Source organism: Balaenoptera musculus, chromosome 15 (genome assembly GCF_009873245.2).
Source record: "Balaenoptera musculus isolate JJ_BM4_2016_0621 chromosome 15, mBalMus1.pri.v3, whole genome shotgun sequence".
Taxonomy (NCBI): domain Eukaryota; kingdom Metazoa; phylum Chordata; class Mammalia; order Artiodactyla; family Balaenopteridae; genus Balaenoptera; species Balaenoptera musculus.
In genome coordinates this window covers 73290369-73316527 of record NC_045799.1, presented here as the reverse complement: position 1 = coordinate 73316527, position 26159 = coordinate 73290369, and the positions used below count along the sequence as shown (strand labels likewise).

The 26159-nt window shown below is 41.3% G+C and overlaps 2 protein-coding genes across 7 annotated transcripts in view; both read right to left on the bottom strand.

Annotated features, from left to right (window-relative positions):
* Positions 1-26159, bottom strand: part of LOC118881583 (CGRP receptor component) — a 64513-nt gene that overhangs the window by 26532 nt on the left and 11822 nt on the right. For 3 of the 6 annotated variants that reach the window (XR_005016569.1, XR_005016570.1, XM_036826712.1), the window contains exons 3-5: positions 24126-24224; positions 21479-21573; positions 4996-5053 (exon numbers count right to left, since the gene is read on the bottom strand). Coding sequence is in view for 4 of the 6 variants with exons in the window: in XM_036826712.1 (XP_036682607.1) it covers positions 4996-5053; positions 21479-21573; positions 24126-24224 (252 nt within the window). In the remaining 2 variants the exon portion in view is untranslated. The remainder of the gene's footprint in view (positions 1-4995; positions 5054-21478; positions 21574-24125; positions 24225-26159) is intronic. The other 3 variants (XM_036826714.1, XM_036826716.1, XM_036826713.1) reach the window with 2 other exon arrangements.
* LOC118880917 (DAZ-associated protein 2-like) lies at positions 6529-9327 on the bottom strand. Its single transcript, XM_036825112.1, has 3 exons — positions 9189-9327; positions 8830-8946; positions 6529-6539 (listed from the first exon to the last, which is right to left on the bottom strand). The coding sequence occupies exons 1-3, from the start codon at positions 9325-9327 to the stop codon at positions 6529-6531; spliced, it is 267 nt and encodes an 88-aa protein (XP_036681007.1).

Sequence of the window (26159 nt, the reverse complement as noted above, 5' to 3'; positions counted from 1 at the left end):
AATGGGGCCTCACAGACAGGGCCCTGCCCATGTTGTTCCTGGTCCCGGCCCAGCCCCTCAGCACAGAGCTCAGGGCCTAGCTCCTGAGCTGCCCGGGGTCTCTAGGTCCTTTCCATCTTGGCTCCATGGGAGTGAGAAGCCAGCTCAAATTCCAGGGTAAGCCGACGTGGCCGCTCCAAACGGGTCAGTGAAAAAAGCGAGTTGCACGTTAGCATTTTTCCTTAAAAAGCAAAGCCTAACAGTTCTCTACTCACACACACACACACACACACACACACACTCATACACACGCACATGAATATGCTGTTTATGCAAAGAAAACTCATCTCTGGGGAGCGAAATGGCATTTTATATACTTTTGTATATCACAACAAGCCCATCTGTAACTTATGAATAGTATCAACAACTCATTTGATGACTGCCCACTATGTGCCAAATGGCCTGTATATTTTTTCTAATCCTCACTACTACCACCACTGACAAGACCTGTCAGGGAGCTCTTGTGCCTGGCACTGTGCCTTGCACTTCACACCCGTTATTTCTTTTAAACCTCACAGCAAGCCCAGCAAAGGGCAGAACTACAATCCCAAGCCAGACCTGCCCATCTCTAACACCTACAATCTAACACACACCCCGTGGCCTTGGTCATCTCCTGGGAATGCAGAACAGGAGTCCGATGAGTGATGGCTGGGAAACAATCTCCCACCGCCCCATCAAAGGTCCACTTAGAGCCCAGTTTCTGACATGGTCCTGGATATCTGAACACACAGATGATATCCACAATTTGTAGCCTCACCTCTAATTCTCAATATGTTAATTAATACAAACATGATGTCATCAACCACCTCTGTAAAAGCAGTATGCAGGCGGTCAAGTTACTTAACCACGCTCACTTGGTGGCATTAGCCATCTATCACAAATAGCTTTCTCAGTTAAAGGTGTCCAGGGTCCTACCCTATGGCATAACAATCTCTGAAATCTGGCAACTAAGACCAAAAGGAATTCCAGAAAGAAATCCTGGCAGATTTAAGTAAAGCATGATGACAAGCTTGGCTCACAATCCTCAAAAGGACTTCAGTCTGACTGCCTAGCTTCACAAACAACAGTACAGAAGCTAAAGAAGCCAGGTGACATGCCCAAGATCAAAGTCCTGGCAAACCACTGGTCTCTTCATTCACCTCAGTCCAAAAATGTTTCCACAACTAGAGAATAATCCTGGGTGTTCTAGAGTAAAGATGCAGAGTGAACCAATGGGGCTTCTTCCCATCATACTGTGAAATAAAATGACCATATTCTAAAGATTCAAAGGCTCCATGTAACTTCTCTACTGAACAAGAAACAATCCTCAAAAGCCCACTTTTACAATCAGACATGTAAAATTACGGTCTGTAAAAGGAAATACTCTTAACATACACTGCCTCCAAAGAATGAAGGAGGAGGAAGGAGGGATATATCTGACTTGATAATTTAATCTTGAGGAAAAAATGATCTCTATTTGGGAGAAAAATGTCTCCAAGTTTATGAATAACTGGCACACACAGTTGATGATGAACTGTTTCCTCAGGGGAAGAGGGTGAAGGAGACTTAGACTGTCGTTAGACCAGTGACAACCTCCCTCCATTATCTGTGCTCCACAGTAGACCAGGGGTTTCCCACAATCACTGCCACCAGAGCTTCTCTTCTCAAGGATGATGTACATAAAATGAGGACAATTTACAGGCAAGTACATGGAGGCTCAGCATCACAAGGAAAACGTCATCTGTATCTCACAGCAAGCAGTGCAAGGTCTTTTGAGACTTTGAGTCCCAGCTCCTTCTAGAATACCACAGCCTCAAGTAAGAGGTTTCTATCATTTCCTCTCTTAGAGACATTGTATGGCACACCAGAGTCCACTGGTTTGAAAGAGTTTGGTTGTATGACCTCTGAGGGGTCTTTTTAGAAAACCAAACAGAGAGGATTTTGACAGGCCACCTTCTTGCATCCCAATCTCTGGGTCTGACAGATCCAGTTTCAGCTAGGTGTGTTCTTAGCAACAGGGCTGACAAGCTTTACTAATTTTGCCAAATTTGCCGAGAGCAGAAGCTTTTATAAGCAAACAACCCTCAGGGATAATTAGAGTCGGGAAATTTTCTTTCCCAGTCACAGGAAGAAAACCTGAGCTGTACTAAGCAGAATGAAATATACACAAAAAAGAAACTTGCAGAAACCAAAAACTTACTAACCCCTCTTGGATCACTAGAGTAAATAATAACTACATTATTCCTCACCTTTTCTTTCCAACACAGAAGAAACAGAGCCCAAATAAAGAAATGCAAAGCACCGTCTCAACATTCCCAAACATTAAAGGGTTCAAGTTGTTCTGAATATAAGGGCAAATGAAATGTAAAAATACAAAGTTTTTGTAGGCAGGTCGACATAAACAATAAATTTTTTATCATAGATGAAGATCACACTGGTTATCAGGGCTGTCAGACTGGGCTGCTGCATTCCAGAAACGGTTGCTTCTCACTCTAAGCTGCCAAGCCCAACCTCCTACTTTCCTCAAAACAACGCAAAGTCTAACAGCGACACTTCTAGCTATCTGACCCAGAACGGTTCACTTAACCTCTATATATTTTGAGTTTTTCTAAAGTAAAACAAAAGTAACGCCTACAGTAAGGACCAAAGGAGAACATAATTTAAGCCATGGAACTATGTAATTCAAGCCTTTTTACAATCACTAAATTACAATAGGCACAGATGGTAGTGCTGTTCAGGACCGTGGCCTGTGAGGTCAGGGGGTTCACGGTCCTGTCTTTAGGCCAGAGGGCTCACAAATGGCCCCAAATGAACACACAGCAGGGCATGGCAGAGGCCACAGAGCTGGTGGCTTCCTCATTTCCTCACACACAGCAGGCAGCTGGCTGTGGATCTGGGGATTACAACAAGTCACGGCTGAAGTTGAAATGAAAAAAAGAAGCTTCAGTCTCCAAAAGTGAATCCTGACAAATGCTGAATGTTGGGATTACTTCTGGACCCAGGGAGAATCAATGGCTGTAAGGTTAACACAGGGAAATTCTCAAGTCCTCTGCACTTTCCACTCTAGGGAAAACCTCATTTCTTATCCCTTTCTGGTGAGAAGAGACACTGCTACAAATCTTGATAAATGATTTGTAGCCAAATCCCAGGCTGGGAAAAATCTGGCCAAAAAACGGTCCCACTGCTGGGAAATAACACACCCAGTTTTTAACAAGGCCTATCTACCTGTGGAAAGGGGATGCCACACACACCTTTCTCCTCACCATGTAGAAGCACATGGCTTGGAGGAACAGAGTAAGGCTTCTGAATCAGACAGACCCACTCAGCCACTCACTAACCAAGACTATGGTGAGGGCATTATAGGTGACATATACAAAGCCCCTGGCACCAAGTCTGGCATAGAGCAGGCAACCTTAATAGCAGCTAATCTTACCAGGTAATGAGAGCTTTCTACAGGCTCTGGGATGAGGTCATGCTAATCCTCCTCATCTCTTCTCTCCATCTGTCATTAAGCCATGAATAACATATGTTGCTGATTAAAGTTGGAGGAGACATGACATGTGATCCTTAACCCAGAAGGACAGGGATTAGTTTCTTGCTGTTTTGTTTTTTCTCTTTTTTAGCTGAATCTCCAACATAGTCGAAAGCATCAGAATAATGAGGATATAAAAAAAAAAGGATTTCTGTTTAGCCTGAAGGCCAGTTCCCCCAGAAAGGTACCCTTTATGGAAGGAATTCTTCTAATTTAATTTTGGGTGCATTTTGAAGGGGAGAAACAAAATGCTGAGAAGACAGTAAAAGTTTTAGTCAAAAATTAAATACCCCACGATCCTTTTAAAAAAAGGTTTTTTTGTTTTGTTTTTAAGCAACTCTAAATATCAGAGGTATTTTGGGCCATTTTCTTCTACATTTTTCTGAAGGAAATTTGACAAAGAGCTAAATACTTCTAAAACTGACTTTGAAAACTGCTTTATTCTCATTTTATTAATTCTCCAGCCAAACTTTTCTTTTACTCGCAGTTGAACGGCCTGCCTAATATTTGGAGCTTAACAGTACTCTCTGCCCTGTACACGGAAGGAAAGCGCGGCACATGCCAGTACAGCAACCACTGGGCCTGCACCACTAGGCCTCATCTTCACACTCTCCTTATACCATCTCTGCCTTTTACTGTGGCTTCCCCAATCCTAAAGCTTTATGCTGTGACTGCAGTCTAGACTTTGCACGTGTTGAGGTTCCACTGAATGGTTTCATGCGGGGAAACATGATGATCAAATGTGTGGCTTTAGAAAGTGAACTCTGATCGTGGTGTAGAAGATGGACAGGAGGGGGCTGGCCTGGAGGCAGGGAGAACGGTGAGAGGACAGGCGCAAGAGCCGAGCTGAGAACAATTACAGGAATTAACGCAGTGCAGTACAGAGAGAAGAAAGACCAAGAGGAGGGAGAAGCAAGAGAACCCGGGACTGACTGACTAACTAGGAGATAAAGGGAAGGGAATGACTTCTGGGCTTCTAGCTTGGGACACTGAGCCAGGAGGGTAAGAGAGAGCGAGCACGCGGGAAAGTGCACACGCACTCCATTAACCAAGAGAAGATACAGGAAGAGGAGGTTAAAGGGTGGGAGTGGGGGGAGATAAAACACCAGAGTCATGTCGAATCTCATGTTTTTACCTGGTTGGCAATAACCTCTGCAGGGAAGCAATGGCCAGAATGGTGCAGGACACAGGGGAGACAAAGAGCTGCCAAGTCATAGCCCCAGACCCGACAGAAGGAATTGAATTTTCTCCAGTCCTTCCCTTTCCCGAAGTCCATACTAACTAGCATCAAATTGGTGAGGTTTCTTTTCACTTACAGAATGGGTGGTCTGGCAGTCTTTTCAAGTAATGGCAGTTCCTGGCTTGTCTGAGCTCGGCCTTTAGGACCCTTTCTACATCTCAGACCCAGAAACTAACCCGCCCAAATTCAAGTCTCCTTCACTCACCAGCTGGATCTCAACAGCAGTCACCGGCCTGTGATTCAACAGCTGAAGCTTTTCAGCTCTGTCAAAAGAAAAGTACAGAGCATTTAAAACTCTCATACCCCTAAAGATTTTGAGTCTTGACCAAGCTATTTAGAGAACACTTTGTCAGATAACAAATGGAAGTACAACTTGGAACATGGCCCTCAGTTTCTTCAACTGTAAAACGAAAGAATGGGAGTAAGAGAGTCCTATATCAGTGACTGTTACTCAAGGGCACAAATGTGTATTAGAATCCTAATGGTACAGAGGCTTGGATTACAAGAAATGCATTGATAGCAGATAGCACAGGTGTAGTTTTAATAAATTTTATTTGGAAAATGTGAATAATGCTTTCTTAATCCAAATTATAGAAAGTAAAAGATTGACAAAATCATCTTGGTTGGTCATCACTTAGAAACGGTTGAGAATTCCTTTTTGAGATTAAGATTAAATGTTATTCAGACTTGGCCTGTTAGTAAACAAAAACAAGGACTCTAAGGGGACAGGAGTTAATACACAGTAGTATAAGACACAGTCTTCTGCCCTCAAAGAGCTTACAATCCAGTTGGGGAAAGAAGACAAATACAAGCAAATTTCAACAAAAGATTTAAGTAATAGTGAAGATACTCGTTATCATCTGTCACAATTTACAGCTCCTTGCTGAAGGGGTGGTTGAAATGTGTGGACTCTCAAAGATGACAGGACTTGAAAGAAAGCGGCTTCAATTACCACCCCTGTGCAGGTGACAATTTCTACATTTCTCTCTCAATCTGACCCTGGAGCTCCAGCTTCATCTTTCTTTCTTTCTTTTTTTAAAAATATTTTATTTATTTATTTATTTAGTTAGTTAGTTAGTTAGTTGCAGCAGGCGGGCTCCTTAGTTGTGGCATGTGAACTCTTAGTTGCGGCACTCATGTGGGATCTCGTTCCCTGACCAGGGAACAAACCCGGGCCCCCTGCATTGGGAGCACGGAGTCTTACCCACTGCACCACCAGGGAAGTCCCTCCAACTTCATCTTTCAATTCAATAAACAATTCTGGAATAAAGTGATGAGTAAGCCACAATTCCCACAGCCAGGTGTTTGGGGAAGCAGTACCAGTTACCTGGTTCTCCCTAAGCCTTGGTTTCACCACCTGTCAAACAGGAATGACAACGGTACTTACTGATCTCATAAGGAGATTATGAGGGATGAAAATCTTACCATTTATAGCAGGAGCAGCTACCATTTACTGCTTACCTTCCATACAGCAAGCACATTTAACCCTCAGACTTGACATTGAGACGGTAAAGAAATACTTTGTCCAAGGTTACACAGCTAGTAAATGGCAGAGCTGGGACTCTGCCATGAAAGCCCATGTCCTTAACCATTCATAGTGTTCATAATGACGACTCACACAGTAATTTCCCCGTAAATGGTAGTCATAGTAAGGCAGTTGTAGTTAAACTCTACTCCTCAGAGTCCCCCAAACATTTACTCTAGACTTCATAGAGGAGACGACTCTTGCACTGGGCCCTTAAGGATTTTCTAGGCAAAAAGGATAAGAGGAATGGGCAGTCAGGGAAGGAACAGTACAACTAAACACCCAGAAGAACAAAGATTCACGGAGTTTCAGGAAATGGCTGCTAGAGAGGCTGTGGGACACAGGTTGAAAGAGTCATCTGGGACAAGGCCACAAAGAGCCCTGACTACCAAGAGGCCAGATGTTACTCTGTAGACACTGGAGAGCAACCGAGGGAAGGAGTGACTTGCTGGGTCTAGAAAACCTGAGAAAATGGAGGCAGAGACACTGTAATACTCAAAAGTTGTGCAGCTGGGCAGCGGCAGCAGCAGCAGCAGGAAAGGAAATGAGAGCCTGGACCTGTGAAATGCTCCTGGTCACCCTCAGGTACAGTCAACAGGACCTGACAACTGCCTAGGTTGGGTCGGGGGGTGGGGTGAAGGAAATGGGAGAGTTAAGGCTTACTGTCAGATGTTTAGCCTGTTTGGAAAAAATGTATTAATTGAAAATTTGAATTTGAGTTTGTGGTACTTTTGGGACCACAGTGAAGAGGTCTCTGTTGAACATCCTGTCTAGTTTTAGTTCTAGTTTGGTCTAGAATTAAAGAAAAAGATCAGAGCTGGCTTTATTATCAAGGAGTTATGTGAAACCACGAGAGTGGAAATCGTAGTCCAGAGACCAGCTGCTGAGTAAATGAAGACCCAGACAGGACACCGTAAAACACCTCCATTCAAGGGGCCGGGAGAGAAAGCAGGAAAGGAGCAAGGAGTGAAAAGAGAAAAAGAAAACTTAGGAGAGTGGTGTGATGGAAACCAAGAGAGGAAAAGTTCAAGACAGAGGGTATTATCAACAATATCAAATACTGAAGAGAGGAAAGTAGGTTGATGGTAGAGAAGTCACTGGATTTGCCAAAAAGGAGGGCACTGGTGGCCTGGGCAAGTAGTTCAGTGGAATAACGGTTAAGGTGACAACTGGATTGTGGGGACTGGGGAAGAACTGTGGAGGAAATACCTCTTTTTTTTTTCTTTGTAATTCAATTATCATCACTTTATTCAAATCTTCAAAAGTCTTTATTCTACATTTTTAGTATAAAAAACCCACAAGACAGATGCACCACAGTGCAGCTAGAGACATACAACACTGAACTTCCACAACAGTCAAACATAACATGTAGAGAACACAAAATTTAGGTGAACTGAAATTATAAGATAAAATAAAATCCAATTTCAGAAAACAAAAATCAAAAGATTAAGGATCCCGAAATATTCTTAACCCTAGTGAGATTTCACTGGACTCAAGTCATTTCGGAGTGAGACATTCACAGTATGACCCCGTTAACCCAGCTTAGGAATTCTTGGGAGCCATGAGTGGCCACATCAGGCACTCTGACAATAAACTGTAACCAATTTGTGATCTGAAAACTCCCCTTAATTTGGCTCTAAAGTCATCAGGCTTTTCAAAGGCATCCTCCTTGTTGCCCCTCTTATTTTAAACTGTTCTCAGTACAGTTTGTATTGATATGCTTTGATATCAGGAAAAGTTCAGTTTTTCTGGCACCAAAGCAAATTTGGGTTTGGTTCATGTATAAAGAGATGATCTTTAAGGAGGGTCCAAAGGCACTCTCCACTTCTGCCTAAGGAGATCCAAAGTGGAAATAAAGGGGTCTGTGCTTAGGGCACAGAGGGGGTCTCAGAGGATCCTTGTAAAAGACTAGTTAAAAGATGACAAGTGGGAGAAGTGCAAGGAGAGAAGGAAATGGGTCTGACTGCTTTCTGTCCTGCACCACTGATTCAATGGAGACTGGTGGGAGGGAATGGAAGACTAGGGTAAAGGGTGGGATTAGGGCAAAGGGTGGAAAGGAAAAGGCAGACAACCAATGTGTTTCATTTATAACAAGTAATAAAAATCAAAGACTTACAGGAGATTAAAGACCAATCAGAATAATCTGGAAACTTTAATCAGAAGATCAAAGTCTTCTCCAAACCTAATTTCATGTTTTATTACTAAAAGCAAAGACCAGTATGGTACAGTATTACTCCAGAGAAACTAAAGGAAGGTCCCTAGGGCTGCTTCACTCACATTCATTTTATGAATGGATACCATCCCCCCCATCAAAATGCTTCAGGGCGGTAATGCTACTACTATATGTATGGTTTCTTACTAAGTTTGAAAAGTGACTGAAAGTTTGGACACCAGAAAGACACCTCAACAACATGTGTCTAAACCGCAACTTCAGGTTAATGTTGACTAAAGCAGTTATATTGTGAGAAGCTATGTGATGTCCTTCCTGGCACAGAGGTGGCCTTGGTTCCTCACCGATGGTGTAGTCACCATCTGAGCCACCCACGGAGAAGTTTCTCTTCCACTGAGTTACAAGGACATGGGCTCCCTGCATGACTGCAAGCTGCGCAGTGCCGGGAGGGTACCCGGTGGTGTAGGAGGAATCGTGCCAGCAGTAGCCTCAGCGCCGAATCTGGCACCTTCATCACACCCTCCTCCCACCGGCGCTGTTGGACCAGCTGGAGATGGGACCAACCAGATACTAAGCCAGGGGACTCTGCAACCTAAAAGGCCAACGGCCACAGACTGGGCCATGGGAAGATACCGTGAGGTGCCAGGAAAAGCAGCTGACACGGTGGGGACTGTGGCAGCCCCTGGGTGCACAAAGCTCGGATGGCAGACCTCTGAGCAGGCAGGTGAAGCATCAGTACAGGGTGGAACCTGAGGAAGATGCAAGGTCTGAGGGCACACCGGATTCCCAGGAGGCTGCGCAGGGTAGGCTGGCTGTGGTGGATACTGACCCCTGCCGTTCATGGAGGCTGTGGGTCTGGTTCAGCTCAGTGTCATGGACAGAAATGACCTCTTGACAGGATAGAAGTAAAAAAAGCAATTATGGCCTGAGGAGAGCAGGTTCTGAAGGGAAACTGAAGCATGTTTGTCGGCTAAGAACACAAGCAGGTGGAGAGGCTGAAATTACAGGAGAGAAAGGGAAAGACCCTCAAAAAAACAAAAGTTCAAAGTTTCTGCGAAAAGGCTCATGTTTCACTGAGATCACAGCAATGGGGAAAGAAAAAGCAAACTTAAGGAGATGTGAAGGGAAATGAGTTCATTTTGGATAGTTTTCTCAGCGAAGCAAAAGTGAGGTCACCATCTGAGAGGTCTGGACATGAAGAGGGTTAACAGGACTAAAAGCTGCAGAGAATCGAGTAAGGAGGAGACTAGGAATAAGACTAGGAATAAGCAAGTAGCCTTGAAGGACAAGCTGAGTTGCAAAATATGAATCCTCACTCAAAACACAATTATTTATTTTAACCATCATCATCCAACAGCATGAATAAAGAATAAAGAGTAGGAAAAGACATAGCTGAATAAATGAACATCTCAGCTACAAATCAATCAAAGCAACAGAACTCAGTTTATTGAACAGTCATTATCCTGCCAGGCTCTGAAATGCTGGAAATGTTCCTACAGTTGCAAAAAGGATAAGTCTTCTACCGACAAAATCATTCACAGCTACTCCCTGAAAAACCCCAACCTGTAGTCAAACCAACCAGTCAAGTTCTCTGCTCTGCACCCCCAGGAGCTGAGCCCTGCTGAAGTCAAGTCCCAGAACCACACGTACTGCAGGTGCCAGTTTTGGGGGCGGGGGTTACAAACATGCCCCCCGACTTCATAATCAGGCTTAGTTTTATCATCTCTACTTTCTCTCCTTCACTTAATTCACTGCACTTTAGCTCCCACCCCAACTGATCACCAAAACTGTTCTCATTAAAGGGCGCAGGGAGCTCCATGCTGACCACTCTTTTTTTTTTAAATAATAAATTTACTTATTTTGGGCTGCGTTGGGTCTTCGTTGCTGCACATGGGTTATTTACAGACCTGGGTCTCGAAGGCAAGTCCTTCTACTCCTGGCAGACACGGCTGTACATCCTAAGGAGATCTCAGGATGAGACCTGGGGCTGCAAGCCAGGCTGCACTTCTTAAGAAAAAAGTACCTCAAGCAAAAAATTTAAATGACTAGAGAACCAAATGCCTTGGGGAATTAACATGCTACAGGAAAAAATGACATAGGACTTAGTGTCAAAGTGATTTTAAGCTGAGTCTCAAAACTACCATTTTGCTGAATAAAGCTATAAAGTCAAATAAAACATGGTTCCTACCAAATCCTCAAGAACTCTAGCAATGGAGGCTTTCAAGCAAATTAATGCAGCTCCAGTTTGTACTACTAGAACCAGACCACTTAAGGGCTATTATCTTGAATCTCCTCTTCCTGAGAGAATGATAGAAAACAACTCTATTGGGATATTCAGAAATAAGCATTAAAGAGCACTTCAGCAGTTTCTGTTATAAATGTGATTCCTGTCTTGGACTATACTGGCTAGCACAAGATGATCCAGGTCTTGAGAGCACATGGCAAGCAGCCCCCTGAGTCACCAGGCACTGGGGCCAAATGAACTCCAGTGGGCTGCAATAGTCGGCTACCTCCCAGCGGAGCCGGGCCCAGCGACAGTGAACGAAGCCTACCGGCCCCCTCTACTGGTTGTTTTCAGAACAACACTGCCTGCAGCTTTTGCTTCCTACAGTCATAGATAACCTGTGTGTCAATAAGAACCCTGGCATGTTCATCTGCCCCAGGAATCAACCATTTAATGAAAAGGAGACACTAAAGGGTCAAAAAGGACTTTACAAATCCTTAAATTTCGGATCACAAATGGAAAAAGAGAACTGAAATAAATCCTCCTCTGAATATTACAGTCTACTTTAAATATATAGAGATTATGGCCAATCATGAATCAGCTTGCAAGGCAACTGAATAGTAGCCAGGTGCATGTTTATAGCAGAAAAGATGTAGGGATTGGGAAGCAAAACAGCAGGCAAACAGCTGAGAAGAGGTCTTAAAAATCGACCATTAGGACTTCTGTTGTAGACAAGATGGAGTAAACCCACTAAAGCCTCTTTCTGCTGTTTACGACAACACCAAACGCAGGACAAAACACAAAAGCAAAAACCTGGACTCTGAAAACAAAAGTAGGTGGACTGGGAAGGGAAAAAAAACTTGAAGAAAGCTAGAACTAGTTGGTGGGACTTCCCTGGTGGTCCAGTGGTTAAGAATCCGCCTTCCAATGCAGGGGACGCGGGTTCAGTCCCTGGTTGGGGAACTAAGATTCCACATGCCGTGGGGCAACTAAGCTCGCGCACCTCAACTACTGAGCCTGCACGCCTCAACTGGAGAGCCCATGTGCCGCAGCGAAGAACCCTTGCACTCTGAAGCCCACACGCCACAACTAGAGAAAAGCCCACATGCCGCAACAAAGTGCCTGCACGCTGCAAAGAAGATTCTGTGTGCTGCAACTAAGATCCGATGCAGTCAAAGATAAATAAATAAAATAAATATTTTTTAAAAAAAGAAAAAAGAACTAGTTGGTGTGGGGGATGGATGTGAGTTTCTTTCTCTTCCTCCTTTCTCTCATAAGCCCTGATCCTCAGGACTGCCTTAGCAGTACTGCCCTACAGCAGTAGTTTCACATGCAGCTGAAACTCCAGGAGAAATTCCATCTTTCTGGCCAGAAGATTGGGAAAAGGGGCCCCAGAGATCTGGAGATCTAGGTAAAGCCCACAACTCGAGGGCAGTTCCTCAGAGAGCCCTGGCAGTGGGTATATCCAGGAAGGGAGCCACTGTGGTCCAGAGTGCCAAGGAATATCTTTTTTTCCCCTCTCCTCTTTTTTCCTACCTTCTTTGCCCCAAGGGTGGCGCCAGTAACAAATGCAAACATAGGCAGCTAAAATGATGAGAGAAATCTACTACTTGTGGCCAGAGGCCTAAAAAAGGGGGCACATGTGGGCCTGAGAGTCTGGGGGCAATCCCAGAGAGAAGAGCAAGAGAGAGGATTTCCCTAAATTTGAGTACCAATCAGCACAAATCTTAGGTTTAGCCCAAGCTATTCATGTGTAGAACAGCCCCAAACAACAAAGAGCAGAGACCCAGCACAGCAAACACACTGAGAAGTGAACAAGTTAAAACATAACTCCAGTCTCATATGCAAAAAAGGCCCAAAGCAGCAGAACAGTTTAAAACCTAAACTGATATTGAAATCTTTGCCATGTAAGCCAAGACAGACTTGAGTTGTGAACGTAACTGGACTGACCACCTGCTAAAAGAAACAAAAAAAGCAACATTAACCAGAGACGTTTCACAGGATCCAGAGTTCTAAACAATATAATATTCAAAATGTCCAGGATACAATCCAAAATTATCTCAATGAGGGAAATATCACTCATTCTCAAGGGAAAAGTTAATCAACAGATACCAAATCTATGATGACCCAGATGTTGGAATTATCACACAAAAACTTTAAAGTAGTTATTATTACAACATGAGATATAAACAAACATTCTTTTTTTTTTAAACATTCTTGAAATGAATGGAATAATAAAAGTTCTCAGGAAAGAGACAGAAATTATAAGTAATAAACAAATGACAATTTTAGAACTGAAAAATATATGAAATTTTAAAATTCACTATGTGGGCTTAATAACAAAATAGAGTTGACAGAAGAAAAGAGTCTGCGAACGTATAGACAGTTCAGTAGAAATTACCCCATTTGAACAACAAAGAGGGGATAAAAATGAACAGAGAGCATTCAGGGAAGATGGCAGAGTAGGAAGAACCAGGAATCTGCCTCCCCACCACCTAGACAACAACCATCTAGACAACTAGACCTAAATGTAAAATGCAAAACTATAAAACTCTCAGGAGATAACACAGGAGAAAACCTAGATGACCTTGCATATGGTGATGACTTTTTAGATACAACACCAAAGACACAATCCACAAAAGAAATAATTGATAAATTGGACTTCATTAAAATTAAAAATATTCGCTCTATGAAATACCAAGTCAAGAAAACAAGATAAACCACAGATTGAGAGAAAATATTTCCAAAAGACACGTGATAAAGGACAGTTATCCAAAATACAGAAAGAATTCTTAAAACTCAGCAATAAAAAAACAAACAACCCAATTTTTAAAATGGGCAAAAGAACTACTTACAATAGCCAAGACATGGAAGCAACCCAAGTGCCCCATCAACAGATGACCGGATTAAAATGTGGTGTGTGTGTACATGTGTGTGTATATACACACACACACACATACACAATGGAGTATTAGCTAAAAAAAATGAATGAAACACTGCTATTTGCAGCAATGTGGATGGACCTAGAGAATATTATGTGTAGTGAAATAAGTCAGACAGAGAAAGACAAATACTATACAATATCACTTATATGCAGAACCTAAAAAAATAATACAGGGACTTCCCTGGAGGTCCAGTGGTTAAGACTCCATGCTTCCACTGCAGGGGGCATGGGTTCGATCCCTGGTTGGGGAACTAAGATCCCGCATGCTGCACGGCATGGCCAAAAAAAATTTTTAATTAAAAAAAATTTAAAAATAAAAAAATAATACAAATGAATACATATGCAAAACAGACTCACAGATATATAAAACAAACTTGTGGTTACCAAAAGGGAGGGGGAAGGAGAGGGGACAAATTATGGGTATGGGATTAACAGATACAAATTACTATACATAAAATAGATAAGCATCAAGGATTTACTACATAGCACAGGGAATTATACCCATAATCTTGTAATAACCTATAATGGAGTATAATCTGCAAAAAATACTCAATCACTAGGCTGTACACCTGAAACTAACACCATATTGTAAATCACCTATACTGGAAAAAAAAAGAAACAAACAAACAAACAAGAAATAAGTGGATGAAAGGGACTTCCCTGGTGGCACAGTGGTTAAGAATCCGCCTGCCAACGCAGGGGACATGGGTTTGAGCCCTGGTCCAGGAAGACTCCACATGCCGCGGAGCAACTAAGCCCATGCGCCACAACTACTGAGCCTGTGCTCTAGAGACCGCAAGCCACAACTACTGAGCCCGTGTGCCACAACTAATGAGGCCCGTGTGCCTAGAACCCATGCTCCGCAACAAGGGAAGCCACCCCAGTGTGAAGCCCAAGCCCCACAACGAAGAGTAGCCCCCGCTCGCCGCAACCAGAGAAAGCCCGCACACAGCAACAAAGACCCAATGCAGCCAAAAATAAATAAATAAATTTATTTTTAAAAAAAAAGAAAAAAGGGGCTTCCCTGGTGGCGCAGTGGTCGAGAATCTGCCTGCCAATGCAGGGGACACGGGTTCGAGCCCTGGTCTGGGAAGATCCCACATGCCGCGGAGCAACTTGGCCCATGAGCCACAACTACTGAGCCTGCGCGTCTGGAGCCTGTACTCCGCAACAAGAGAGGCCGCGATAATGAGAGGCCCGCGCACCACGATGAAGAGTGGCCCCCACTTGTCGCAACTAGAGAAAGCCCTCGCACAAAAATGAAGACCCAACACAGCCACAAATAAATAAATAAATAAATAAAAATTGTATAACTTTAAAAAAAAAAAAAGAAAAAAAGAAGTGGATGAAGGATGTTAATAGCTAGTTCACAGAAAAAGCTTTTAAACACTGGAAGAGATGCTCAACTTCATTCATCTGTACAGAAGTACAAATAAAAACAAGGTATCATGTTTTTTCACCCACTAAAAAAAAAAGACCTGAATGGACACCTCACCAAAGAAGATACACAGCTGGCAAATAAGCTTATGAAAGATGCTCCACATCATATGTCATCAGGGAAGTGCAAATTACAACAATGAGATACCACTCTATACCTATTAGAATGGCCGAAATCCAGAACATTGACAACACCAAATGCTGATGAGAATGTGAAGCAAAAGGAACGCTCATTCACTGATGGTGGAGATGCAAAATGGTACAGCCATTTTGGAAAACAGTCCAGGTTTCTTACAAAACTAAATATACTCTTACCATATGATCCAGCAACTGTGCTCCTTGGTATTTACCCAAAGGAGCTGAAAACTTATGTTGACAAAAAACCTGCACACAAATGTTTATAGTAGCTTTTCTTGATAAATGCCAAAACTTGGAAGCAACCAAGATGTCCTTCAGTAGGTAATGGATTACTAAACTGTGGTACATTCAGACAATGGAATATTATTCACTCCTAAAAAGAAATGAGCTATGAAACCATGAAAAGGCATGGAGGAACTTTAAATGCATCCTGAAAAGACTACATATTGTATGGTTCCAATTACATGACTTTCTGAAAATGGCAAAACTAGATAGACAGTAAAAAGATCAGTGACTGCCAGGGGTTGTGAGTGGGAAGGAAGGAATAAACAGGTGGAGCACAGAAGATTTCTAGGTCAGAGAAAATAATCTGTATGATACCGTAACAGTGGATACACGTCATTATAGATTTGTCCAAATCCAAAGAACTGTTCACCACCACAAGTAAACCCTAATATAAACTATGAACTTTTGGTGTTAATGACGTGTCAATGTAGGTTCACTGATTATAACAAATTTACCACTCTGATGGGGGATGCTGATAATGAGGGATGCTATGGATGTGAGGGGGATGGAACATATGGGAAACCTCTGTACCTTCCCCTTATGTTGCTGTAAACCTAAAACTGATCTAAAAACATGAAGTCTCTTAAAAAAAAAAAAAAATTCTGCAAAGGTGCCAGAGTAGGAAGTACCAGAAATCTGTCTCCCCACCTAGAAAACAATTGTACTGGTAGAATCTGTCTGATACTAACTATTTTGAAACTCTGAAGTCTACTGAAGGCTTGCAACTTCCAGGGGAAGTTTTGGAAGGTAAATAGCAGTTAATTTTGGTCAATTTTAGATCTTAGCACAGTAGCAGCACCCATCCCCCAACTCCAGGGGCAGGCAGCTGTGCCCACGTTCCTGGAGCAGCTTGTACACAGCTTGTGGAAGCTAGAGAGGGCAAAATGTACCCTGTCCTCCAAATATCAAGGATCTGTGCTCTAATCACTGACTATAGCTTCTGATCACAGAGATGCAAGCAAAGGGGCAGCAGCCATTGTTGTTGCACCTCCCCCTCCAGCTGAAGTGACTTTTAGAATTTAAAGGGCTGGTGTCCTTTTATCCCCCAACCCTTCTTTTTATTTTTTTCTCCCTAAAGTTCAGACACTAAAGGCTGGGACATTCAAAAACAACTGCATATATGGGAAAAATCAGAGTGACTGTGCATGCCTAGGGAAAGAGGCACACTCAGAAAAGACCTGAGAAGACCTTGAGTTTACACCTCAAGCTGATCCGTAGCACAGAGACAGCCTACAAGACAAAAATAGCAAACAATAAACAAAAATCAGCAAGCCTAGGGGAAGGAAGAAAATCTGATTTCCAGAGTTACAACATTATTAGATCAAATGTCCAGTTTTCAATAAGAAATCACAAGGTAAACAAAGAAACAGTTAAGTATGGCCCATTCAAAGGAAAAAAATAAATCAATAGAAAACGTCCCTGAAAAAAACCTGATGGCCGGTCTACTAGACAAAGGCTTTAAAACAACTGTCTTAAAGATGCTCCAAGAATTAGGGGCTTCCCTGGTGGCACAGTGGTTAAGAATCCTCCTGCCAAGGCAGGGGACACAGGTTCGAGCCCTGGTCTGGGAAGATCCCACATGCCACGGAGCAACTAAGCCAGTGCACCACAACTACTGAGCCTGTGCTCTAGAGCCCGCAAGCCACAATTACTGAAGCCTGTGTGCCTAGAGCCCGTGCTCCACAACAAGAGAAGCCACTGCAATTAGAAGCCCGCGCACCGCAACAAACAGTAGCCCCCGCTCACCACAACTAAAGAAAGCCGCGCACAGTAACAGACCCAACGCAGCCAAAAATTAACTAATTAATTTTTTTTAAATAAAAAAAAAAAAAGATGCTCCTAGAATTAAAGGAAGATGTGGAGAAAGTACAGAAAACAATGTATAAACAAAATGGAAATATCAATGAGACACAAACAAAACAAAAAGAAATTCCAGAGCTGGAAAGTACAATGACTGAAATGAAAAACACTAAAGGGATTTGAAGGCAGATATGAACAGGCAGAACAAAGAATCAATGAACTTGAACAGAAAAAAGAAGACTAAAGAAAAGTGGACAAAGCCTAATGGGTCTGTGGAACACCAAGAAGTGGACCAACATATACAGTTTGGGAGTCCCAGAAGGGACTAAGTGTCCATCAAGAGATGAATGGTTAAAGAAGATGTGGGGTGTGTGTGTGTGTGTGTGTGTGTGTGTGTGTGTGTGTGTGTGTGTGTGTGTGTAACAATGGAATATTACTCAGCCATAAAAAAGAATGAAATAATACCATTTGCAGCAACATGGATGGACCAATAGATTATCATACTAAGTGAAGTAAGTCAGACAGAGAAAGACAAATATCACGATATAACTTATATGTGGAATCTAAAAAAAGAAAAAAAGATACAAATGAACTTTTTTACAGAACAGAAAAAGACTCACAGACATAGAAGACAAACTTACGGTTACCAAAGGGGAAAGGAGGGGAAAGGTGTGGAGGGATAAATTAGGGATTTAGGATTAACAGACACACTAGTATATATAAAATAGATAAACAACAAGGACCCACTATATAGCATAGGGAACTACATTCAATATCCTGTAATAAGCTATAATGGAAAAGAATTCTGAGAAAGAATATATATATACATATGTATAACTGAATCGCTATGTTGTATACCTGAAACTAACACAACATTGTAAATCAACCATACTTCAATTAGAAAGTTTCCTTGTCTTTAAACAACAACAACAACAACAAAAACAGAGGCTTGGGGACTGTAGAACAATTATCAGAGTTCTAACAGTTGTGTCTTTGGAGTTCTGAAAAGAAAGGAGGAAGACACTGGGGCAGAAAAAAATATTTAAAGAAACAATGACCCAAAACTTCACAAATTGGGTAAGACACAAAAATTTACATAATCAAGAAGCTCAGCGAAGATAAACTAAAAAAAAAAAAAAAATCATAATCAAATCGTCAAAGACCAAGCATAAAGAAAAGTATTGAAAACAGTCAGAGGAAAACAATATATTACATATTGGCATGACCACAGATTTCTCATCAGAAACCATGGCAATCAGAAGACACTGAACTAACATCTTTAACGTGCTGAAAGAAAAGATCATTCAACCTGTGAAACTATCCTTCAGGAATGAAAGAAAATAATAACATTCTCATCTGAAAGAAAACTGTAGCCAGCAGGCCTGTTCTAAAAGAACGCTAGAGCAAGTTCTTCAGGCTGAATGATAAAAAGTAAACATGGAACAGGAATGAATGAAGAGCAAAAGAAATAGCAAAATTCCGGGTAAATATAAAAGACTGTTTTTGTCCTCTTATGTTCTTTAAAATATGTAGAAGTATAGAACGTTAAGTAATAAAACACTGCTAAACACTGTTTTCAACATATATAGATGTAATAAATATGACAACTGTAACAAAAGGGAGAAGATAAAATAAGAAGTGTTGACGAGGATGTGGAGAAATTAGAACCCTTGTGCACTGTTTGTGGGAATGTAAAATGGAGCAGACACTATGGAAAACAGTGTGGCAGTTCCTCAAAAAATTAAAAATAGAATTATCATAAGATCTAGCAAATGTGGCTTCTGGGTATATACTCAAAAGAACTGAATGCTGGGTCTCAAAGAGATATTTGTACATTCATGTTCATAGCAGCATCATTATGTGCAACAGCCGAAAGGTGGAAACAACCCAGGTTATACATCAGTTGATAAATGAATAAACAAAATGTCATATATACATAAAATGTAATACTAGGCAGACTTCAAAAGGAAGGAAAATCTGACACATACTATAATATGAATGAACCTTGAAGACATAATAAATGAAATAAGCCAGTCACAAAAGAAAAAATACTGTATGATTCTCATATGAGGTACTTAAAGTAGCCAAATTCATGAGACATAAAGCAAATTGGTGGTTACCAGGGCTAGAGGATGTGGCATATAGGGAGACATTGTTTAATGGGTATAGAGTTTTAGTTTTGCATGACGAAAAATTGTCCTGTGGATGGATGGCAGAGATGTACAACAATTAAATATATCTAATGCCACTGAATTACACACTTAAAAATGGTTAAAATAAAAAGATAACAATATTAAATAATATTCAGACTTTTTTTTTAAGACAAATACTATATGATTCTAATTACATGAGGTATATAGAATAGTCAAATCCATAGAAACAGAAAACAGAGTGGTGGTGTCAGGGGCTGGGGAGAGCAGGAAATGGGGAGTTGTTTAATTGGTATACAGATTGTTTTGTAAGATTTAAAAAGTTCTGGGGACTTCCCTGGTGGCTCAGTGGTGAAGACTCCACTCTCCCAATGCAGGGGGCCCAGGTTCAATCCCTGGTCACGGAACTAGATCCCACATGCGTGCTGCAACTAAGAGTTTGCACGCTGCAACTAAGGAGCCTGTGAGCCACAACTAAGGAGCCGGTAAGCCGCAACTAAGGAGTCCGCAAGCTGCAACTAAGGAGCCCGCCTGCTGCAACAAAGACCCAGCACAACCAAATAAATTTAAAAAAAACAATTCTGGGTATTGGTTACACAGAATGTGAACACTATACTTAATACAGATGAACTGTAGACTTAAAAGTGGTTAAGATGGTAGGGCTTCCCTGGTGGCGCAGTGGTTATGAATCCGCCTGCCAATGTAGGAGACACAGGTTCGAGCCCTGGTCCAGGAAGATCCCACATGCCACAGAACAACTAAGCCCATGCACCACAACTACTAAGCCTGCACTGTAGAGCCTGCAAGCCGCAACTACTGAGCCCATGTGCCACAACTACTGAAGTCCGTGCGCCTAGAGCTTGTGCTCCGCAACAAGAGAAGCCACTGCAATGAGAAGCCCGCGCACCGCAACAAAGACCCAACGCAACCAAAAATATAAATAAATTTTTTAAAAAAATGGTTAAGATGGTAAATTTTATGTTATGTGTATTTTCTCACAAAAATAAAACAAACTGTAAACATACACACATGCACACACATGCACACATTTGAAAGATGTTTGTCTTCAGAGTTCATTTACAGAAGAGAGGCAAGGGGAGAAGGGCACTTAGTTTACTGACAGTGTATCAACTGTGTGCCTGAACTAACACCAAATGTTTCCTCCAAAAGAAAATTATTGATTATTCTGAATGAATGACAAAAGCTTTTTGGATTTATCAGCTCTAGTATCAATTCTAAAAGACTAGGGCTAGTTTTCTTCTCATGGAAACTTTTGATCTAATTCTTAATGTTTTTAATTCCTACAAACTTAATTTATTCTAGAAAGTCACCAAGAAAGTAAATGGGCACTAGAAGAGCAGAGAGAATATTATCAAGCCATTTTTGCCCCAAACAAACACAAATGTCAAATGACTTAATTCATCAACTTTATAAAAAGCACTTCAATTTGTGAATCCTGTTTTTCAACCAGTTTTAGTCTGAATGCTGGGAAGGGGTTATGGGAAGATTTTTGGGAAAGATTTTTGAGATTAAAAAGCCCACTACATTCTGTTTCTGGCTCTAGAAGGAGCCCAGTGTCTTAAGTCTCAGTTGTCTCATCTACAGTACCGTGACCCTGGGACTTCCCTGGTGGCGCAGTGAGAATCCGCCTGCCAATGCAGGGGACACAGGTTCGATCCCTGGTCCAGGAAGATCCCACATGCCGCAGAGCAGCTAAGCCCGTGCACCACAACTACCGAGCCTGTGCTCTAGAACCCATGAGCCTAGAGCCCGTGCTCCACAACAAGAGAAGCCACCACAATGAGAAGCCCGCGCACAGCACCGAAGACCCAAAGCAGCAATCAATCAATAAATCAATAAATAAATTTATAAAATACCATGACCCTACGCCCTGTGTATTGATTACAATTCAAAACCCAACCTAATATAAATACACAGTTGCTGAGGATGACTTTTATAAGCTATCATTTTCATTATGTGTCAGTCTTTTCCCACTTAAGATTATTTTTACTTACTTGGTTAACTTGTGGCTTTTCACTGCTGTGAGAAATTCTCTCACAATCTCAGGACTCTGGTGCCTGCATGGTGTTTTTGATATGTATTTTAATGTCTACAAAAAAGGGAAAGGCAAGCATAAGACAAACAACCCCGAATGACAAAAAGAGAAGGCAATGGCTATAATTTAGTATTCTAAAATTTTGCTTCAAAAATCTTTTGTAAAACAAATGCCTTCAGGAGAGTCAATCTTCACATAATAGGAATTCCTCAAAAATAAAACCAGTAGCTAGAACAAAAAGATGACTGAAATTTTAGAATAAAGCTTTTCTGATCTTAAGGAAAAAACTCAGTCTGACAACTGTGTTATCATGTATCAATTTTTTATGCACAGGGAACCCAAAGAATAAAATAAATAGCTATAAGTCCATATAGATATAAATTACCCAATAAATGGATTAGAAGGAACAACTCTTTCTTACGAAGAATTCTAACAATTAAACATAGAAAGAATGAGGGAAATAAATCACCATTAGGCAATCGCACCATAGGAATAATTACTGCAGGAAGGATCCACCAATGAATACTAAAATTAATGGGCAAAAGCGTAAGAAGTAGGATATTTGCATAGTCTCAAAGCAGCTTCCCCAAAATATTTATTAATTACTGTGGTAGTTTTAATGTGTGTCCTCAAATTCTTTAATATCCCTCCCTTAAGAGATGAAGCCTATTCCCCTTCCCCTTGTATGTGGGCTGGACTAGGTGACTCTTTGCTAATTAACAGAATATGGAAATGGAAAAACAGTAACTTTACAGTGGAGAAACCAGGCAGACACCACCTTAACCAAGTGATCAAGGTTAACAGCATCAGTAATAAGACACTGATACCATGTACTCTGTATCACGCAATGAGAAGGGCACATTTATTACCAAAGTAACTTTCCTTAAGGCACCAAAAATTAAAAGCAAGAACTTAAGAATTAACAGAGTGGGGACTTCCCTGGTGGCGCAGTAGTTAAGAATCTGCCTGCCAATGCAAGGGACATGGGTTCCATCCCTGGTCAGGGAAGATCCCACATGCCAAGGAGCAACTAAGCCCGTGGGCCACAACTACTGAGCCTGCACTCTAGAGCCCGTGCTCCACAACTACTGAAGCTCACGTGCCTAGAGCCCATGCTCCACAACAAGAGAAGCCACTGCAATGAGAGGCCCGTGCACCACAACGAAGAGTAGTCCCCGCTCGCTGCAACTGAGAAAGCCCACGCACAGCAACAAAGACTTGATGCAGCCAAAAATTAATAATTAATTAATTAAATTTTTTTAAAAAAGAATTAATAGAGTGATAGTGAGCATAAACTAATTAACTGTGTAGTTAAGGGTGCTTGATAGTTTGAAATGTGTATAAAACTAATTACCAACAATCTTTTTTTTTCTTCTTTGGAAGAGATGAACTATATAATGTGAAAGAACACGAATGAATAAATGAACTGTAGGGTTCTAAACACACAATTAAATGAAAAAAATCAGATGGGAAGGAATGGTGACTAAAGAGTTAAATTCCTTATTTTCCTTAAAAGAGATTATGATACCTTAATGCAAGTTTTAAAATGTCTTTGAAAAGATAAATTAAAAAGAGTTAAATCCAAATCTCTTTAAAGAAAAAATCAAAATTGAAAGCAAATAACAAGAAAAAACAAAATGACAGATACAAAAATCAAACATCATATAACAAATACAACAGCTTAAGCATAAGACTGGGAGAGAATGCAACAAACTATCAACTAGATATTAAGATTATGAATTACTTTTGATTTCTTCTTTATGCTTTTTTGTACTTTCTAAGTTTTCTACCATAAAAAGTATCACTTTCTCTGTAATAAAGAATTTGGCTTTGCTAAAACAGAGAGTCTGGACTTTGCCCTCAGCTTCTGGGAGGTAATCTCCATACTCCTGGAACATTATATCTAATAGGAGTATATCTGTCTTGGGGTCTTATGTCCTACTGGATGGTATTAACAATGTGACTTAGAGTAGGGGCTTTGGGTCATGCAGTATCAGTAGACCTGGAGGCTGACATGAACTACACAGGCAATCAATCATTCAATCATGCCTAGGTAATGGAGCCCCAATAAAAACTGTGGACACCAAAGCTTGGCCAAGCTTCCTTGGTTGGCAATATTCTGTGTGTATTAACACACACTGATTTCAAGAGAAATGTGCTCTGACTCCACATTAGAGAACAATGGAAGCTCTGCATTTGGTTTTTCTCCTGGCACCTGCCCCATTTGCTTCTTCCCTTGGCCAAATTTAATCTGTATCTTTTCCTTGTAATAACCTGTACTGGTGAATATAATAGCTTTTAGCAAGTTCCGTGAGTACTTCCAGTGAATTACTGAACCTGAGGGTGGTCGTAGGGCTCCCCGACTTGCAACTGGTATTAGAAGTGACGGCAGACTTTTAATTATTCCCTCGTCTGACTTTGCAATTGGTTAACACTCGCAATTGGCCAAACTCTTCCCACTTCTATAAACAGGATAAAAACTGGGTTACAGTAAAGCTACTCAAATCAGATAATAGGTAGTCATGATTCGGTGGCCAGTCATCAGCAAGATAAACCAACCCCCTTCAATGGTAGTTTGGGTAGACCTTCCAAAAACCTAGGCTTACTTCATACGTGATAGTATTCAAGTTCTGTTGCCCAGAACTGTGTTTATTCTTTCCACTTTCTTTACGCTGCTCTTTCATATCAGTTAGTAACTGGAACACCTAGGAAGAGATATACAAAAGATTTCCATAAATAAATTTGAGAAAGGTACCTATTCCAAGGTCAATGATTTTAAAGGATAAAGAGAATATCTCTTTTCTTCTCATAAACCCTCCCCCAAACTCTTGCATTAGAGCAAAGAAGTCCGAGAAGCATGTGACTTTTTAAAAATGCTCTTGGGCTTCCCGGGTGGCACAGTGGTTAAGAATCTGCCTGCCATGGGCTTCCCTGGTGGCGCAGTGGTTGAGAATCTGCCTGCCAATGCAGGGGACACGGGTTCGAGCCCTGGTCTGGGAAGATCCCACATGCCGCGGAGCAACTAGGCCCGTGAGCCACAATTACTGAGCCTGCGCATCTGGAGCCTGTGCTCCGCAACAAGAGAGGCCGTGACAGTGAGAGGCCCACGCACCGCGATGAAGAGTGGCCCCCGCTTGCCGCAACTGGAGAAAGCCCTCGCACAGAAACGAAGACCCAACAAAGCAATAAAAAAAAAAAAAAAATTAAAAAAAAAAAAAAAAAAAAAGAATCCGCCTGCCAATGCAGGGGACACAGGTTCGAGCCCTGGTCTGGGAAGATCCCACATGCCACGGAGCAACTAAGCCTGTGTGCCACAACTACGGAGCCTGTGCTCTAAAGCCCACAAGCCACAACTACTGAGCCCACGTGCCACAGCTACTGAAGCCCGTGTGCCTAGAGTCCGTGCTCCGCAACAAGAGAAGCCACCACAATGAGAAACCAGCGCACCGCAATGAAGAGTAGCTCTCACTCGCCACAACTAGAGAAAGCCCGCGCACAGCAACGAAGACCCAACGCAGCCCAAATTAATTAATTAATTAATTAATTAAAATAAATTTTAAAAAAATAAAATAAGATAAAAATGCTCTTTTATCTAAGTCAAATTGTGCAAATTCATTTGTTTACATAAACTATTTCAAGTGTTTCCTACCAATACACACCATATAACTTATGTCCTCGGATCTCAAAAATAATATTCTGAGTATTTGAAAGTAAATTTTCCTATAATATGATCATCTCAATAGATGCAGAAAAAGCATTTGACAAAATTCAACATCTATGATCAAAACTCTAAACAAAGTGGGTACAGAGGAAACATACCTCAACATAATAAAGGCCATACATGATAAGCCCAGAGCTAACATCATACTCCACAGTGAAAAAGGTAAAAGCTTCTCTAAGATCAGGAATAAGACAATGGTGCCCACTCTTGCCTCTTTTATTCAACATAGTATTGGAAGTCCTAGCCAGGGCAATTAGGCAAGAAAAGGAATAAAATTTAGCCATCCAAATGGGAAAGGAAAAAGTAAAACTGTCACTATTTGCAGATGACATGGTATTACTTATAGAAACCCCTGAAGACTCCACCAAAAACCTGCTAGAATAAATGAATTCAGTAAAGTTGCAGGATACAAAATCAACATACAGGAATCTGTTATGTTTCTATACACTAATAACAAACTATTAAAAGAGAAATTAAGAAAACAATCCTATTTATTATAATTGCAACAAAAAAGATAAGATTAGGAATAAATTTAACCAAGGAGGCAAAAGACCTGTACAGTGGGAACTATAAGACACTGATGAAAGAAACTGAAGAAGACACAAATAAATGTTCACACATTGGAAGAATATTGATAAAATGTCCATACTACCCAAAGCAAACTACAGATTCAATGCAATTCTTATTAAAATTCCAACTGCATATTTCACAGAAACAGAACAATCCTAAAATTTGTATGGAATCACAAAAGATCCAGAATAGTCAAAGCAATCTTGAGAAAGAAGAACAAAGTTGGAGGCATCACACTCCCTGGTTTCAAACTACATTACAAAGCTATAGTAATCAAAACAGTCTGGTATTGGCCTACAACAGATGCAGAGATCAACGGAACAGAATAGAGAGCCCAGATATAAATCCA

What these genes read in the sequence shown, in the direction of transcription:
- LOC118880917 (XM_036825112.1), bottom strand. Translation starts at nt 9,327, where the DNA reads ATGAACGGCAGGGGTCAGTATCCACCACAGCCAGCCTACCCTGCGCAG. An exon ending in TGCCTGCTCAGAGGTCTGCC is followed by an intron (nt 8,947 to 9,188) that starts ATCCGAGCTTTG and finishes ATTCCTCCTACA; the next exon opens with CCACCGGGTACCCTCCCGGC.